Source organism: Pangasianodon hypophthalmus, chromosome 29 (genome assembly GCF_027358585.1).
Source record: "Pangasianodon hypophthalmus isolate fPanHyp1 chromosome 29, fPanHyp1.pri, whole genome shotgun sequence".
Classification (NCBI taxonomy): domain Eukaryota; kingdom Metazoa; phylum Chordata; class Actinopteri; order Siluriformes; family Pangasiidae; genus Pangasianodon; species Pangasianodon hypophthalmus.
The window spans coordinates 12,511,696-12,529,955 of NC_069738.1; the positions used below are offsets into that span (position 1 = coordinate 12,511,696).

Genomic DNA, 18,260 nt, shown 5'->3' on the forward strand with positions numbered 1-18,260 from the left:
TTTTCAGATAGCCTTTAAGAATGCCTTTGACAAAAGAAGAACGTATTGAAATCATTCTCATGGCAGGATCGGGAAGCTGTCGCAAGGTCACGATGGACTTTAACAGGAAACATGGTGAGCACGTCACACACGACATTGCTGCCAAATACAAAGACTGGAAGTGTTGCAGACCAACAGAGAAGTGGACGTCCACGAATATCCACTGACGAAGGCACATGTTTGACTTCTGAAGGAATCAGTAGGTTTAGCGTATACTGTATATGTGTGTTTGTACATAATCTGGACACACAGCGGTGAAGGATTTTTGTTTGCTTTTCAGTCTTAAGTTAACAGCTATGGCCTGTTGAATATTACACTTTGCTATGAAAGTGAACTCTACTTTGGGACAAACAATAGTGAAGTAGATCAGACACCCAGCGCACATGCACAGTGTACTGTTTTCTAGCATTTTTAGCATTTCGTTGCAGATGGAAAACTTTCAGAAACCGATTGAAAGTGCTAATGTGTTCGAAACATAAAAACAGTTTCAATACTAGGAGATTAGAGTTATGGCTAAGTGTCATTCACACGTTGAATTGCTGTTATGTAGATCTATTGCTTTTGTTTGCTAGACATTATGGTGCCATCTAGCGGCTATTTGGTATTGTAATGCAAAGTAGGCAGGGTGAGTGGCGCGACAAAAATGAACAAAATTTAAATTTATGCAAATGAGAGCAGCAATGATGTGGCAAATACCACTACCAAATGTAGAATGTAGTACGTAGACGAAGGGTAAAAGAGTTTCCACTGAGCCGTGTGGACAATTTTTTAAAAAATCTAATAAACACTGGCACACTTATCGATTACTAGTCATGAAAAGAGTTTCCACTTTATCCTCGTCACTGTTGTTGACACCAAGTTTTAGGAATATGTTAATATATTCCTGAATAAACAATATAAACTCTTTGTGGTAGACTTTCTTCACAGCTATCAGGTAAAGAAATGTCAGCTTACGTTAGCATCGATGATAACTAGCTTTCCAGTTATGTGATATTGTTCATGCGTTATATTTTATAGTTTACCATTTTAATTCATTTGCATTCCTCGCTTTACAGAATGATAAAATAGTAGATGGATGAAGCAATTAGTTAATATTAGTAGTTAGTTAAGTAAGTAAAGTAGTTATATTGCTGATAGCATCCTTTTGCTAAAGGTAGCTGGCTGTGTTCTTAGTTACTTTGTCTGCTGATTGGCTTAACAGTCTGCCAGATTAGCTTCGTTTAGATCAATATCTTGAAGTTGACAGTTAAAGTCTTAAATGTTATTTTTCCATAAAATGATTACAAGTTACCAGAAAAGGCTTCAGCTTTAGTGTGTTGCAAAGTGTGTTTAGTCTGTAGTCAGAATGTGGACACTGTCCATAAGAAACAACTCCACAAAGTGAACATCTCCTGAGCTCTGAGATTTTCAGGATTTAGCACTGACAATAGCACCAACCTGCAGTGCTGATGCTATGACATTTTTTTCTTTTCCTTTTTCATCCCTCATGATTGCACAAACCCATTTTTCTCTCTGCTCCCTGTCAACTAAAAAGCTATAAAAAATTTAACACATCATTAAGATGCATGGCCATTCATAGACTCAGACATTATTGTGATTTTAGCAGAAACAACCATGTAACAGAAATGTGTAAGATGGTAGTATGTTTCTTTTTTTCCTCAAAGTGTGAAATATTATCCATGTTTTTAGCTTTTACATATTCATTCCTATTCACAGCTCCTGAGTCAGCTGATGACGCTTGCTCTGCTGCTTTGAGCTTGAACTGCTGGATTTACCCAAAACAGGAAACAGCTCTCTGTTCTGTCTCAGCACATCAAACCCTCTAAACCTGTAAGTGGCAGAAATCAAGAAAAGACATCAGATTTGCGAACAGTGAAATAAAGGCAACTGGCAGTAAACCAAACGAAGCAATGCCCACAGAAACAAGGCAATAAATTGCTGCCATTGTGATCACAGGGTTACAGGGGCAATGAATATCTTTTATAATTAATTTTTAGTTATTGCTTTAATTTAGTTACTGTGCACATGCACCTGGCCACCCACATGATAGAAAACAGAACTCATCTGAACAGACAACCTTCTTCCATTGCTCCATTGTAGGTGCTTTCAACCCCATATGCAACAGGGTACGCTGTGACACATTTCTCCTGTTCGTAACTATCAGTATCATTTCTGTGACTTGTATGACAGTAGCCCTTGTGTCGGTTCGGACCAGCTGCGACAATCTTCGTTGCCAACACCCTGTCACCAGTTTTGGGTTTGTCCCTTCTTGGACCACTCGCTACTGCTGACCAGGAGCACCCCATAAGCCTTGTGGTTTCTGAGATGCTCCAAATCCAGTCATCTGTCCACAATATCACGCTTGTCAAAGTCGCTCAGGTCTTAGCACTTACCCATTTCTCCCTTATCCAACACGTCGACTGTGAGAACCCTCTGTTTGCTTACTGTCTAATATATCCCAGACTTTGACATGCGCCGTTAATCAACATTATTCGCTTCATGTCTGAGTGGTCATAATGTTTTGGCTCATCTGGGTAGATGTAAGGTATCCAATCTTTAGTAGTCCTAACTTCAGATCACTCCAGATCAAAGCTGTGCATTTGATTTCATCTAATCTTACGCTAGATTACTAGAATGAACTTTCTGATATTTTATACGTTTGTTTACATTTTGCTCAGGAAACAGACACAGTGTTAATATAAGGGAAGGCAGATAGGAGGTGGCTCTTTGTCTGCTACCAGGCCCTGGCTCTGTATTGTCACAGATTAACTAGGCCAGAGTGCAGCAGCTTCCTGAGTAGGATAAATACTATCCTGCGAAAAGTAGCACAGTTATCTATAAAACCCAGATTGTTTTCCACAACGGACATCCAGCAGTCCAGCGACCATTATCTGCTACGTTACATCGCCATGCCACATTGGCATGGTGCCAGAGCACATTATATTCAATAATTTACACACCTCTTCATTTACCTCTGACTGACAAAAGCCTGACTTAAGCCTAGCATCTGCATGCACTCACCTAATACTCTGAGATCACCTGCAACATCCAACACTGTAGCTCTAGGTATACAGGCAACTCTTGCTCCTTAAGGCCTAGCTAATTTCATGTGTTGTAGAATGGATCCTCCGATATCCAGATCAATTTCAAGACGCTTCTCAGCAGGTGCCTCGATAAATAGGACAAACGAAGACATGCAAATTGCACAGAAATGCTGTGTGGGCAAGTCTTGTAGTTTGCACTATAAAGGGTCTAATAATAAGAAGATAAGAAGATTATAAAAGTATAATCTTCTCCAGTCTGAATGGCTACTAGTCTACACTATTACTCATGACAAAAAAAAGAACAGCTAAACATCTTGCACACACTGAATAAGCTCAAGGTTGGCCATGCTGAAATATTAAGGATATTACTCAGGTTATAGTCATTTCCAAGTGGGGGATTTTTGGGCAGATCTGATGAGAATAGTCTCTTTATTTGCTGTCTTTAAACAAAAAAACGTTCTCTGAAAAATTGTGGCGGCAGGTAAAAAAAAAAAAAAAAAAAAAAAAAAAATGCAGAAGCAGCGACAATCTCCTGGCAAACAGATAAAAAAAACAGGAAGTGCATCATTTACACCTGAAAAGGATAAAGGTTAAGTCCTAGAAGTGAATTACCTTATGTGACTTAATGGGGCATGTATGTCAATAAATACAGAACAAAGCGCTGAATGCAAAAAAAAAAAAAAAAAAAAAAAGCATCCAAACTGTTTGAAAAGTGTTCCAAAATGTCCAGAAAATTAAAATGATGAATTAGTTACATCGCAGTGTAAACTACGGTTTCCACTAAATTTATTCATTTCTATGTTACCACGCAAAGCAATTTTGCAATGTTTAAGGCAGGTACAGGTGGGAGAGGTGGTTATAGGGAAGCATTTCTAAGTAGGTTAGCGTTGCCTCCTACTTGCGACCATCAGTTATGTTCTGTTCAGTACAACATTTATCCTGGGGGATGGTTTTTGAGACAGTACATGCCTGAATTCTCAAGTCAGCTCAAGCCACTCTGGCTATGATGTTTTAATATATTTTAGTGTGGACATATTAAGGACTCATTTAGAAAATGGTGGCATGGGAGACCGAACGGATTCAGAATACGGGACAACCAGTTGATGTCTATCATTCCTGTGCCACAGAGCTTCCTTTGTCAACCCTGAGCTGTATGTACATCATTTGTTTGATTAAATTCTGACCCTATACTACAATCGTAATTGCCAAGTACATCTACACCTCAGCCACAACTTCGATATATCTGATGAACATAATCTTAGAAACTGCTTAAAGAACTAGGCCGTAACTGGACCCAGGAACAAAGGAAATTTGCTCGAATGAACTGCAAAGCATTTTAAATGTGAAAGACAACTGGCTTGATGGTATTCAAGCTTCAAAACAAAGGATTCCTGTTGTGTACTTCTCTGTGAGCTAATAAATAATGCTGACAAAACAATATAACATACTGGAGACAGCAGTAATAATTACAAAGAAATTCCATTGGGGGGAAAAAAAACAGGAAAACCACCACAGCTTTAAACAAAATATGATCATGAGGCATTGTTGAGAATTTAAATTCATCATAATTCAAAAACTCAAACAAAAAAAATGACAAGTTAGTCCAATGCAAGCCCATTTTCGTCACATGTTGGGGTGCGTTTCCGTTTGTCGCCGCGTCCGTGTAGGTCAAGCTCTCACAGGTGGAACAGTAGATGTGCTTATTAACTATTGTTCAATAGTTTCTCTGATAACCTCTGTTAATATCAGATAGCCATTATTATTCTATCAGGTTAACAAACATCTCAAGTCTGTGAGGTGGTTTTGTGGAGGTGTGTGTATTCCATTATGTGTGTGACTGTCCGTCACTGCGAAATGGTTTCTCCACTGATTTCAAGGCCATGCTGTTGGAGTTGGGCTCTGAGCAGTGCATTGTCATTCTTCAGGTCTTCGATCTGCAGCCGAGTGAAAAGGAAACAATATTTTAGTACCACAGTTTAGTTCCACTGCTATGTTGTAATTAATAGGGCCTTTCGCACCGCTTTAGTTTCACAACTAAATTTACAGTACTAAAGTACTGGGCGATTTTACGCGAACTATTTCCCAGTACCGTTTAAAGGGTTGCGTTCAACCGACAGCGGGCACTAGGAAGTGACGTAAGCCGGTCGACAGCGACGTCGTTTGTGCGCGGGGTTCAACAACGGAAACAAAGAAGAACAACGTAAAAAACCGGAGGATGGAGGACGCTGTGATCGGAGCTGTGTTTATGTTGTGTCTCGCATCCATCTATCGCTGTTCTCCACACTTGCGAAATAAGTCGTCTCTACAGTATGTTTACGCTGCGTTTTAAATCATGGCGGGTGAGGGCGTTTTCGTACGCGTTTGGCCAATCAACGTCTACTTACGTCATGGATAGTACCAGTTGTGCTGGTTAGACCCTGCTCCGGAGTAGGAGCTCATTTGGTTCTTGAAAAAGGCAGTCCGGTACTAAAATCGCACCCAGTTCAGGAGGTGCGAAAACGCCAAAAAGTGGGTAGTTCCACAATTAGTTCAGGTACTATGAAAAGGTTCCTGCGGTGCAAAAGTCCCTATAGGCTAATGCAGGGCTTTTTCTGTGCTACCTTGTTTGAAAGAGGGATTCGTTTACCTGTTGTCTTAAGAGCTCATTATCCACCTGTATTCTCTCCACCTCTTTGAAACTCTCCTGCAGCCTCTGGTTGCTCTGCCTGAGCTCTCTAATGTAATCGCACGCTTTAGACAGGATCCCTCCTTTGCTCTGGGAGAGAGGCAGAGACTTTTTAGACCACAGACATACACAGAGTCTAAGAAGGACACTTCTTCGCATTTGTGTACGTACCGCTCCAGTTTTGGTGTTGTCCATGTTGCAGTCTGGGATGATTTTTGACAGTGTGACTATCCAGTTGTTGATTTTGTCTCTTCTTCTTCTTTCCACTGCAAACAGGTAACTAGTGGTTAAAAAAAGTCAAACTATTCGCATCAAATACTTAGTAGGAATGAGTCCATATTTTCACAAATTCCATTTTCGCAAGGGCAGTAATGGAATAGTAAATTACTATTAAATAATACTCAAACACGTAATCGCAAGAGTTAGTTGTCTAGCAGGAGGCGTGTAGCTGCCTGTAGGTTAGGAGTATTTCGCTCTCTGGTCACTACACGGTTGGTGCTGCATCATCGAGATGCGCTCAGTGTGGATCCACTGGAAGTTTGAAAGCAATTCAACTGATATTTTGTTTTTCTGAATGCAGTTTTGCAATAAATAAATAAATAAATAAATAAACAAGAAGGCTCACTGCTAACATATCACCATGTAGTATTTCCAGCCCAGTCTCATTGTAAACATGCAACTGATGTTTCACCATGTCGGGATAAACGGAGCTGCATCTTGCCGTATCTCATACAGTCTCTGTGTTTGAGCTTTGAAGGTTAAGTGGCAAACAGGATCAAATTTAACTTTAATTACAGCTACTTCAATGTTTAAAACTCGAAGTGGGAATGCACTACTTTCCATAGAGGAACTGTCTTGCAGTACGGCATGGAGACCGGTAACTTAGCTAGTCAAAACATGCCGCAAGTTTACTCACTGCCTCGTGCTTACATGTGGAATATAACAGCGTGAGCTGGCTGTAGTGAGTTTACACTGTACATCCACACACTCCGCACTGGATAAAGGCTTAATATTCTCTGCACATTCATCCACACATGTGCGTGGCACTTTGATTATTCAAAATACTATTCTAATAACGGCGTGAAAAACATTTGCCTTCAATGCACCCCAATACAAACTTATGAAGTTTAATGCAGATTGTGAATATCTGTAAATAAGTCGAGATCCAGGGTCTGGGAAAATCCTTCACATGATTCACAAAAAAAAGAAATCACAAAATTTGTTTCCCTTTCTTCCCTTTTGCATTCAGTTCAACAGAGGTTTAACATTTGTTTATCTGTAAAAGTGAAAAGTATAAAGGTTACATTCTGACCCCACTGAACCACACCAATACTCTGACGGTTTAAAAGCAACTGCTATTTATTGATTGCATTTAATTTAATATGTAATAAATAATACATACGCATTATAATAATGGCCATGAAAACTACGTCTATCTTTTCAGAGCCTACAGACTGACTGGTTTTTCAGAAGTCTGGTAGTCAATCTATGTTTAATATCATCATTTACTTTATATAAAAAGGGCAAACATCATTTACAGGTTATTAGAAATAATAAACTCTCTTAAGAGTCCCTAATAACCTTTAGCGGTTGTTTAATTTTTTTAAAACTGGAACGCGATACTTTCTCTATATCATCTCGGATTGTAATTATTCAACCTGATTTAATTGGACCTTAGTTGACAGGGTACAGAAAGCAAACGCCACCTCTGCATTCGCCACCTAATCTACTTATGGAAAAATTACATTAGTTTATGATGGGAAATATACAATCAGTTGACCATCAGCATCATCCATGTCAGCCTCTAGTCTTATCACCTTAGGTAAATGTCACTTACGACATTTAAACAGTAGCCTCAACGCCGTCTCTTCATGGCAATGATCACTGTTTGCTCTTAAATCGTAGGGAAATGCTCCCTGATCAATTCAGCGAACACCACATTTTAAGACCACACTCGTTAAACTGGTTCTTTAATCAACATGATATTTGAAGTGATTTAGCTTAGGCAAGATTGGAAAGAAATAAAAACATTTCTAGTTCATTTGGGTGAAATATAGTTATGCTTTCCTAAAGTAAATATGCGTCACAGGCACAAAAACCCTGACGAAAATAAATTAAAGCATGGATCTGTTGCTTATGTAGTTTCTTTCCACTTACCTTCATTGTGTTGCGCTCTCCTCCTCTCATCTCGCGGTGCTCTCGTTCCATCCATCTTCCTGTTTTTGAGGGAGAAGAAAATTAAAAGCAGGTGAAGCAGTTGGATGTAACGCTAAAACTCCACATGCAAAATTAAAAACTTGGATGCTAGACACTATAAATGCTGTTGGTCTGTACAGTATGCAGGGGTGCCAATATTTTTCTAATAACGAAATCCTAGTCGGCTGAGAGAAAGAAAATAAATTTTTACTACAAAATCATTAGCACATGTTGTTGGATGGAATGGCGTCATGATAACAGCTTAAACGATAACACATTTCGGGGCTGATTCTGAAACTGAAGATTAACTGCAGAAATGTTTGGATTTATAAGCAAACAGATGAGTGTAGATGCTTACTTTGTATAATTGTTACAAATTAAGTGTATGTGCATGTCTGGTCTGCAGTTCAGTCCAAGTCCGTGTTATGTTGCACAAAATAAACTGTCTAGAAAAGCAGCTGTTGCCTAAATGCCCTTTCTTTTCCCCTTCTATGTTTTTTTACTATATTTTTTACTTCAGAAAAATAGAATTTTCCTGTTTATATTATTCTGTGGTTACACAGGAAGTTGAATAATAATACTTTTTGTATTATATTTTTATTCTGAATAATAATACTTATATTTTAAAAACTCTAAGACCTTCCACTATCTGTATTAAATGCAGCATGGATCTGACAGTAGTTACAGCTGCAATATAAATGATATTAATGATGAATGTATTGGGATTGATTAGTGCGCTCGTTTTAATACGGTACTGTTCCTATAATAACAGCTCATTTACAGGGAGCTGTATAGACGACACGCCACATAATCTAAGCCTAATCATAAACACATTAAAAAACATGTCGTTAGGAGACATTTACTTTACATTTATGGAGGTTAGTTCCTGTTATTCATCACCAGGATTTCTTTTTTCCCTTTTCTCTTGAAGTTAAGACAAAAAAAACATAGTTTGTCATGTTACAGAGAAACCAGAAAGCTCAAACTCCTCTGTTTCGGAGACTCGTGGACATATGAAACATAAGATTAAAGAGTTAAAAGGCACAATGTGTTGTTCATTAATAAATTATAATTAGTAATCGCTGGCAAATCTCTGTAGTATAAGAGGAATTTGCTGATTTATATTAATATATTAATATTGTTTTTGCAGTCACAGTTAAAGGAATCCTGAAAGTCGGGCACCTCTGCTTCCCGTGTCCTTGACACGACCTACTGAAACGTGAAGGGTTTGTGGGTAATAATTAAGCTGCAAATTGCTTTAAGCTGTTTTATTAGTGCAGTGTTTTGGTTTTTTTTTTCTCTGCAATATCTGCCATGACTCATGCTTACAGCCAGGGTCAGCACACTATGCAGAAACTCTGTGTTTTTGTCTCTGTCCTGACTGCAGCCAGGTATTCACGTGGAAGGTGAAGATGAAGTGCAGCTGGAACGCAAACACACCTAATACTGGATCTGGCGAGTGTGATTTTGGAGTGAATATACGAGTCCCGTTAGCTATGTAGTATTACTAACTGGATTGACCTAATGTCTGGGTGCTGGAAGCATGAAATGGTTCAAACTATTTATGCTTTCAGAGATGAAAGAGCAGATTGAAGCGTCCGGCCTGTGAGACAGAGGGTGGGGGGTGTTAAGCTATGGCTCATACTCACGTGGAATAAGTGTGTGTGCGAGGGGCGATGGTCCGTGGCGTGCCTGTTTGTAACACATCTGGAGGGCTCATCATCACGTAAAACTGACCTGGGTGCAGACAAAAAGGGAAACGTTTGAAGCCAATTCTGTTCAAACTTTACATTTATGTTGCAGTAAAGAGTCGTTTAAAATTTACAACACTGGCATGAGCGAGTGAGTCATTTTTAGAAATATATTTTGCTCATTCTGCATCCAATACTAAAACCAAAAAACATGTATTATAAAAAAAAACAGCAAATGAACTGCATTTAATTATGATGATGCAAAATAAATAAATAGAACTTATTTAAAAAAAAAACTGTTTCTAAGGAAAAACATGTAACAGTGGGATCATGTATGCTAGAGAGATCAAACCACGTCTGATGGTTTCAAAATTATATACATCAATACAAAAATACTGAGAATACTAGCTATCACAAAATCACTGGATAATGATCACCATTATTCCATATACTCAGATATACAGACATTGAATCATCAGTGAAAGTGCGTTATACCAGATATTACAATCTACATTCCAGCAAAACATATGAAGGTAAAATAAAACTGTATTTATTAATTAAAAAGCCAGTGATCATCATACTACAGGATGTCCCAAAAGACTCCACACATAGGGGAAATTAACACTTTTTAGCAAATGATGTTATTTATTAAACATCCTCTACATGATTGCCCTTTCTTTGTAAACACACACGGTGTCGTCTCTCCCACTCATGATGAACTCGTGTTAACACATCTGGTGTTATGTGTGTAATTGTAATTTCATGTCCACTGCAACCCTGCGATGGCTTCCCGACCCAGCCATGAGAACGATTTCAATACGTTCTTCTTTAAGGCATTCTTAAAGACCATCTGAAAATATACCGTACTGTGCAAAAGTCTTGGCACCTTATTTTTTCTTTTAGTACAAACTTTGTTATAGATTTGTATTTTATGACTTCTACGTTATTGATTCAGTACAAAAACATTTCAGATTCCAAACATTTCCAGCATAAAATGAAATGTTACAGAAAGCAGCAGATTCCATAAGAGACACTTTTCAGATAAAAACATCATGAAGGCTGCTGGGTTTCGCTGCAGAAATAAGAAGCGAGTCAACAGTCAAAGTCTCCAGAAGAACTGCGGCTGCTTCTGCAAGATGCTCAGTAACACTTCCAGCTCATTTCCTTAGAAAACTGCAAAACAAATTGTACCTGAGACTACGCCTTTTCTTTTTAAAGCGAAGGATCATCACACCAAATACTGACTCTGTTTCATTTATTACTGTTTACTGCTCTTTATAGTATTATTTTTAATATAGAAACATTTAATTTCATTATTTTTGAAGCCATCTTTGCTATACAGCATTTCTTTGTATGTGCCTAAGACTTTTGCACAGTAATATATATATATATATATATATATATATATATATATATATATATATATATATATATATATATATATATATATATAAACTAAATATGAAAGATTTTGCTAAATAGTGTTCATTTCCCCTGTGTATGGAGACTTTTGTGACATCCTGTAGAGAGGAGCACAAAAATAAAAAAGTCTTTTCGACACTGTTCATTTAAGAAACAATACTGACTGCCATTTAACAAACAAAAAAGACCTTCCAAAATGACTGGATTCAGCAGCAATGGATTCTGATGCGTGAACAAACCTGCTGCTGGTGCAAGAGTCGCATCAGCGGCTGCCTGCACTGAAACTGCGGTTGCTGTACCATCGCTGACAGTAGCAGCGGGGAAGTAAGCGAAACGCGTCTCACCCCCAACCGTCTCACCTGCCGGACTGCCTCCATTACTGAAAGGGTTCTGGATAACAGCCTTATTGAAAACATAATGCAGAAGAGGGAAAAAAAAATAAAAAGAGAAAGTTACTGGGAGTGTAAAGCTATAAAGCTGCACATGCACATACATGCAAACAGACAGAACTGCAATAAAAAACATAAACCTGTTGGTAGTAGAGTTTTATGATAGAATTATTAGAATAAAAGGATCGGATGACCCCCATCTCCCAACACACACACACACACACACACACACACACACACACACACACACACTCTGTTGCTACCTGTGCAACCGCCTGCTGGGCTCCAGCAAAGGCGGCAGTGGACACGACACTGACCGCAGCTCCTCCATCTCCAGCTGTTTCCAATTGGTCTTCTGTTACCTGGACGACGCGATACGTCACCTGCAGATGACATACAAACAAATAAAAATAGCCAAATCAATAAGACACACCGCAAACCAGGGGTGCTCACATTTCTAGGACAAGAGATCTAATTTTTCATATTATTATTATCATTATTATCATTATTATTATTATTATTATTATTATTATTGTTATTATCATGGTAAGATCCACCATGTAAAATATGCACATACACTCTAAATCTGGAGTTTGAGAAATTATTCTGAGAGATTTGTTTTTATTCAAATAATGTTATGCAATCAATTTTCATTTAAAGAAATCGCAAAAGTAATAAACAGCAGTGGGGGTGTGGTCGAGCGACAGCGATGGATGGAGAGGAGGCGGGACGAACCGGCAGGTAACGCGTGATGATTGTCACCTGCGTCTTATTACCGCTAGTCTACTTATTTGTGTCTCTTTGTGTGTTCAGTAACTGCTGTAACCAGTAAGAGAGAGAGAGAGAGAGAGAGAGAGAGAGAGAGAGAGAGTGAGTGATATATTTGGTGGAGTTTATGAGACACGCACGACGGCACACACGCCGTAAAGCGTGAACTTGAACTTGACAGAGCGAAAGCTGTGAGTCCGGGACGTTTGGGTTGAGTTGTTTTGGGTTTGTTGAGTATTTGAAAGTGAGCTGAAAAGTGCGGAGTGAACAAACGCGAGCCTGGAGCTCAGCTAAAATTCCACCCGAGTCCTTCTCCACACTCTCACACACTGGGGTTCTACACTGAATTATTCAGAAGATCAACCAGTCTTGCGATCGACTGGTCAAATGCGATCAACATGATGAGCATCCCTGCTGTAAACCGTTCAAAGTTCATTAACAACACACTAACGACTCTTATGGCATGAATACTAAAGCTGTGATCTGTGATCCTCAAACAAACAGGCAACCTTAAAAAAGTGATTAAATAATCACCTGCAAATCAAAGCTTTTTTTTTTTTTTAAATCTCCTTTGCATATGTATTTAGTGACACCCATGAAAGTAAATGATGGTCTCTTGTGGTGTAAACACGTGGTGAGAAAAAGATAAAGACAGTGTAATCTATGCTTCATAACAAGTCTTTTATGGCTTTAGTCATGTCATGGGCTCTGTAATAACAAATCAAGCAGGAACATTAGCACGTATATCATCAGTGAGGCCCAGTGCCATTTTCTAAAAATCAGTTTAAGATGTTTGAAAGTCAGTATTTCAGTGGTACTAAAAGAGCTCAATATGAAACACAAAAGCTTAAAAACGCTGAAGATAAGAGCTCCGTTAAGGAAGTTAAATGCTAACTGATAATCTGTAAAGATTTCAGCCTACATAGACAATTAAAGCCAAATTGAAGCAAATCAGATCAAAGATACAGTATCTCTGATCTACAAGGGAAAAAAAAAAAAAAAAAAGTCCATAAAATGCTCACAAAAGATTAAAGCAACCTGAAGATCTCCCTCGGGGACAGCAAATGGTTCTCGAGTCCACGGTTTGACCTGACCCCTTCCTGACCCCTGTAAAACTCACCCCTGCCACCACAGGAGGTAAAAGTCATGCTGACCTGCCCACTGCTGTTTTCTGTGCGGAACTGGTACTGGACATTGTCAGCAAATACTGCGGCTTGCTGGGCGCTCGCTATGGTAACCGCCGCTGGTTCCTCTGCCCCGACTCCCTCTCCTGAGACACACACACACACACACACAGTTAGGTCATCCTTACGAGAGTGCATGAGATTTCTGACACCCTTAATGAATATACAAACAAATAAATCACACTGAGATAATGCAAACAGAGACAATTAAATATAAATTAATATTTATCACACTGCTTTTATCAGTGGAATTGAATAGTAACGCTGTTTATTTGACTACTGCATTCTGCAGCTTATCAGTTTAGGCTCTGATAATGTCTGAACAGTGTTCATTTGCTAACTGTTTTATGAGCACAGAGAAGTAATGAGCAACATGTCCGTTTCAGGACAAAACAACACTTACCTTCCTGCAACTGAACAACCTCGTCAGTTTCCTGTTTCTCGTGACTGAAATCGAACAAGCAAGAGACATTAGAGATATTAGAAAAAAACTGCATGTAAGGAGGATTATTGCATATAATAACATCGCAATATCTGTTATGATGTAATGTAAACAGCATATAGAAAAATTACTTAAAAAAAAAAAAAGTATGAGAACTCAACATCTTCCAAGAACAGAAACTATGGCAAAACTATATACCTTTATATTTAGAGACAAATAAAGCCTTTTAAGTTGGTTAATAATTTCATATTTAGCATTTACCTCTTTATAAATACAGTCATATACACAGTGGGTAACATATTGTAATATTAATATAATAGACTATAACACACAAGCATTATTCAAAACAGCCAGTTTTGCACCCTGATAGAAATTTCACTGGCATGGCAAGACTCATGAAAGAAAGAAAGAAAGAAAGAAAGAAAGAAGGAAAGAAAATAAATAAATAAATAAATAGCATGTCAGGCAGGGTCTCCCTAACTTGTTTTATCAGATGAACCCTTCAACCTCAAATATTCGCCTTAAGTACCATTATGAATGTATTTAAACATATATATAAATATACGTATATACTTTTTTTTTTTTTTTTTTTAATCAGTTAGGCGTTTGAATTGTGGTGTGATGTGCTGGTTCTTGCTCCACAGCCACGAAATCCAAGGTACAAAGTTCATTCAATTTTAACAGCAACACTTTATTGTTCTCTCTCTCTCTCTCTCATATATATACATATATATATATATATATATATATATATATATATATATATATATATATATATATATATATATATAATACTGTGCAAAAGTCTTAGGCATCCTATTTTTTTAGTACAAACTTTGTTATAGATGTTTATTTTCTGACTTCTACATTATTGCTTCAGTACAAAAACATTTTAGATTCCAAACATTAGTTTTTCCAGCACAAAATGAAACGTTACAGAAAAATGTTTGTATGTCAGTAAAGAAAGCAGCAGATTCCATAAGAGACACTTTTCAGATAAAAACATCATGAAGGCTGCTGGGTTTCGCTGCAGAAATAAGAAGCGAGTCAACAGTCAAAGTCTCCAGAAGAACTGCGGCTGCTTCTGCAAGATGCTCAGTAACACTTCCAGCTCATTTCCTTAGAAAACTGCAAAACAAATTGCACCTGAGACTACGCCTTTTCTTTTTAAAGCGAAGGATCATCACACCAAATACTGACTCTGTTTCATTTATTACTGTTTACTGCTCTTTATAGTATTATTTTTAATATAGAAACATTTAATTTCATTATTTTTGAAGGCATCTTTGCTCTACAGCATTTCTTTACATGTGCCTAAGACTTTTGCACAGTACTCTCTCTCTCTCTCTCATATATATATATATATATATATATATATATATATATATATATATATATATATATAAATATGCATAGCAGACATGTACTTACAGTCTCGTAGTCTATTTTTGTTATGCAAAATACTATACAAAGCTGTTTTTTATCACTGAACTCGTTTAGCATGGACTTTATGCTATCAGTAGTGAACGCCCCCTAACCTGCACACAAACGTCCCGTTGAGGGAAAAAAAAAAGAAAATAATATTATAAGTGTGTATACACAAACATTATATTGGTGCAAAGTGTTTTTTTTTGTTTGTTTGTTTTGTTTTAGCTATACATAAGCCTAAGAGTTGAAGTAGGAATGCATTAATTTCCCTAAAGCTAGTGCCATTTGTGCCAATAAAGAGCAAACATACAGTTAGTGCGAAACAAAAATATTCTCGCAAATCATACTTTAAGTATCAAAGACCTACAGAATAGCAAAGAACTGCTAAATTAATCCTTAATAAAAATATAAATGTAAAATACCAGCGCACACAATGCTAGCTCAAAGACTTCAAGCTAAAGCTAAAGCGAAAGCAGGGCAAAAGACAAAATTAGCCAACTAGCTAGCTTTAAAAAAAATGTAAATAAATATGCTTATTTTTATCATTACAAAAATAATAATGAGGCATAATTTCACTAAGATAAAGATTGTAATAATTTGCTTTTAATGTAACCGAAGCATGCAGCAAACTCAAAGTGGGGGGAGAAAGAATTTTTTAAAATAGTAAGTTTGTATGTTGAATGACAACGCTAACGTTAGAAAATGGTTGCCTAGGGCCCGGGAGCCATTAAAGAGCAGAGCAGGGACGGCGCGCGCGGAGCAGTGACGCGCGCTCACCTCGTCTGAGCGTCCAGGCTCTGTTCGAGCATATCCATGAAGGTGAGCGATTCTCTCTCTTTTTTTTTTTAAACGCGATATTCGGCAACACTTGAAACGCGGAGACGGCGGCGGCGCTGATCACGGGGACAAACACGAGGGTCATGTGAGAGAGACAAGTCCGGGACACGTGAGGCGCAGGCTGGGCGAGGAGACAAAATGGAGGCCGGTTGAAACACACAGGAAGCTCGCGCGCTCTCTCTCTCTCTCCCTCTCTCTCTCTTTCTCAGTGTGTGTCGCGCGCGCGCTTGTTGTTGTTGTTGGGTTTTTTTTCTCTTCTTCTTCTTCTTCTTCTTGTTCTTCGTCCGCGGCCGGATTACACCTCTCTTAGTCTCTAAGTTAGATCCGTGAAGTCTTAAATCTGCCGTTTTCTCTCTTTTAATATCGAGTAAATTTCCTCTCTGGGGTTGATCTCTAGTGGAAAAAAAACGCTCTTATCAGTCGAAGCTAGCTCAGAGTTTTCCTAGCTTTTTGTTTCTAGGCTTCTTCCGTTGCCTTGTTCGGCTTCGTGGCGTGAATCGTTGACGTATCCATCCGCGCGCCTGAAGCCAGTACACCGAGCCGATGCGGTTCATAAGATATGGAGAGGAGTGATTCGCTTTGCTGGCGGTTTTATAAACAGATTATTACCCTTTACAGCAAATGATCAGTAAAGTGTCCTGGGGAATGATGTGTGTGAGTGACGAGGGCGTTGTTTTTCATGTTTGCGGCTGTATTCTGTAACGGATTGGTGAATTCAGTGCTGTTTGAAATGCTCTTTACTGTTATTTAATCTCAGAAATCTTCCTCACTTCAGTACAGAGGACTCCACAAAGGCACTCCGGGGAACAGTACAATAAAACTAATCCGAGGGCATTCCTCGACCAGAATGAATAAATGTTGAGGTGTGTGTGTGTGTGTGTGTGTGTGTTGGGGTTTTTTTTTTTTTCGTCTCCAAGTGATGAGCCATTTTTCTTCTCAGGTGACCACAATGATCCAATCCGGGTTTTCAAGCAAACCACATGACATGGTGGATATCACACCCCCCCTCCTCCTTCCCCTCCCTCCTCCCTCCTCCCCCTTCAACTTCCCCTGGCTCTCTATGAACACACACAGACACAGCTTAGAAAATAATGGGGATATATATATATATATATATATATGCACACAAATGCACACGCACACATACACACATATATCTCCCCAATAATTTTGAACAGGATGATCTGTAAATTTTTATTATTTTGTCTTCTTTTAACAAAATAATAACTATATATAGTCATTATATATATATATATATATATATATATATATATAATGTACTCCAAAATTTTCTAACATAAATATTATGTTGCTGTCTCTCTCTAAATATATATATATATAATGCAGGGGTGGATTTGATGATTTTGGGGCCCTAGGCAATTTAACATTAATAATTAAGAATATATATAATTTGCATTTTTAGGGGGCCCTTGGCTTCTGGGGGCCCAAGGCACTGCTAGTGCTAAGTCCACACCTGTATGTGTGTGTGTGTATATATATGTGTATAAATATAAAATGTGTATGTATGTATGTGTGTATATATATATATATATATATACATGTGTATGTATTGTTATTATTTTGTTAAAAGATCTTATTTTTTCATTTAGTACTGCCCTGCCCTTCAGAAGCTACACAAGATACATACATGTTTCCAAGAAAACAAAAAAATAACAATTTACACCAATCATCCTGTTCAAAAGTTTACACCCCCCCGGCTCTTAATGTATCGTGTTGCCTTTTTGAGCATCAGTGAATGTTTGCAGTTTTTGTAATAGTTGTGTTTGAGCCCCTCAATTGTCCTCAGTGTGAAAAGATGGATCTCAACATCATATAGCTGCTGTTGGAAAGGAGTCAAATATACAGAAGATGCTGGAAAAGCAAAGAATGTGCAGGAGCTGGAGGATTTTTCTGAAGAACAGCGGGCAGTTTAACTGCTCAGGACAAACAAGAGACTCATGAACAACTATCACAAAACATAAAAACAGTCGTTGATCATTCAGGTAACACACACAGTATTAAGAATCAAGCGTACGTAAACTTTTGAACTGGTTCATTTGTGTAAATTCAGTTATTATTGTGTATTATGGACTATATGTAAATATCTGTTATGTGAAATATGTGAATTCGGGGCAGGACTAAATAAAAAACAAAT

General features: G+C 38.0%; 1 protein-coding gene across 1 annotated transcript; it reads right to left on the reverse strand.

Moving 5' to 3' along the window:
* Positions 1-3,852: 3,852 nt before the first annotated feature.
* usf2 (upstream transcription factor 2, c-fos interacting) lies at positions 3,853-16,935 on the reverse strand. The gene is made up of 10 exons (XM_034301735.2): positions 16,046-16,935; positions 13,802-13,845; positions 13,369-13,484; positions 11,710-11,829; positions 11,297-11,459; positions 9,594-9,681; positions 7,906-7,964; positions 5,920-6,014; positions 5,710-5,838; positions 3,853-5,017 (listed from the first exon to the last, which is right to left on the reverse strand). The coding sequence occupies exons 1-10, from the start codon at positions 16,081-16,083 to the stop codon at positions 4,928-4,930; spliced, it is 942 nt and encodes a 313-aa protein (XP_034157626.1). The 5' UTR covers positions 16,084-16,935; the 3' UTR covers positions 3,853-4,927.
* Between the last annotated feature and the right edge of the window lie 1,325 nt (positions 16,936-18,260).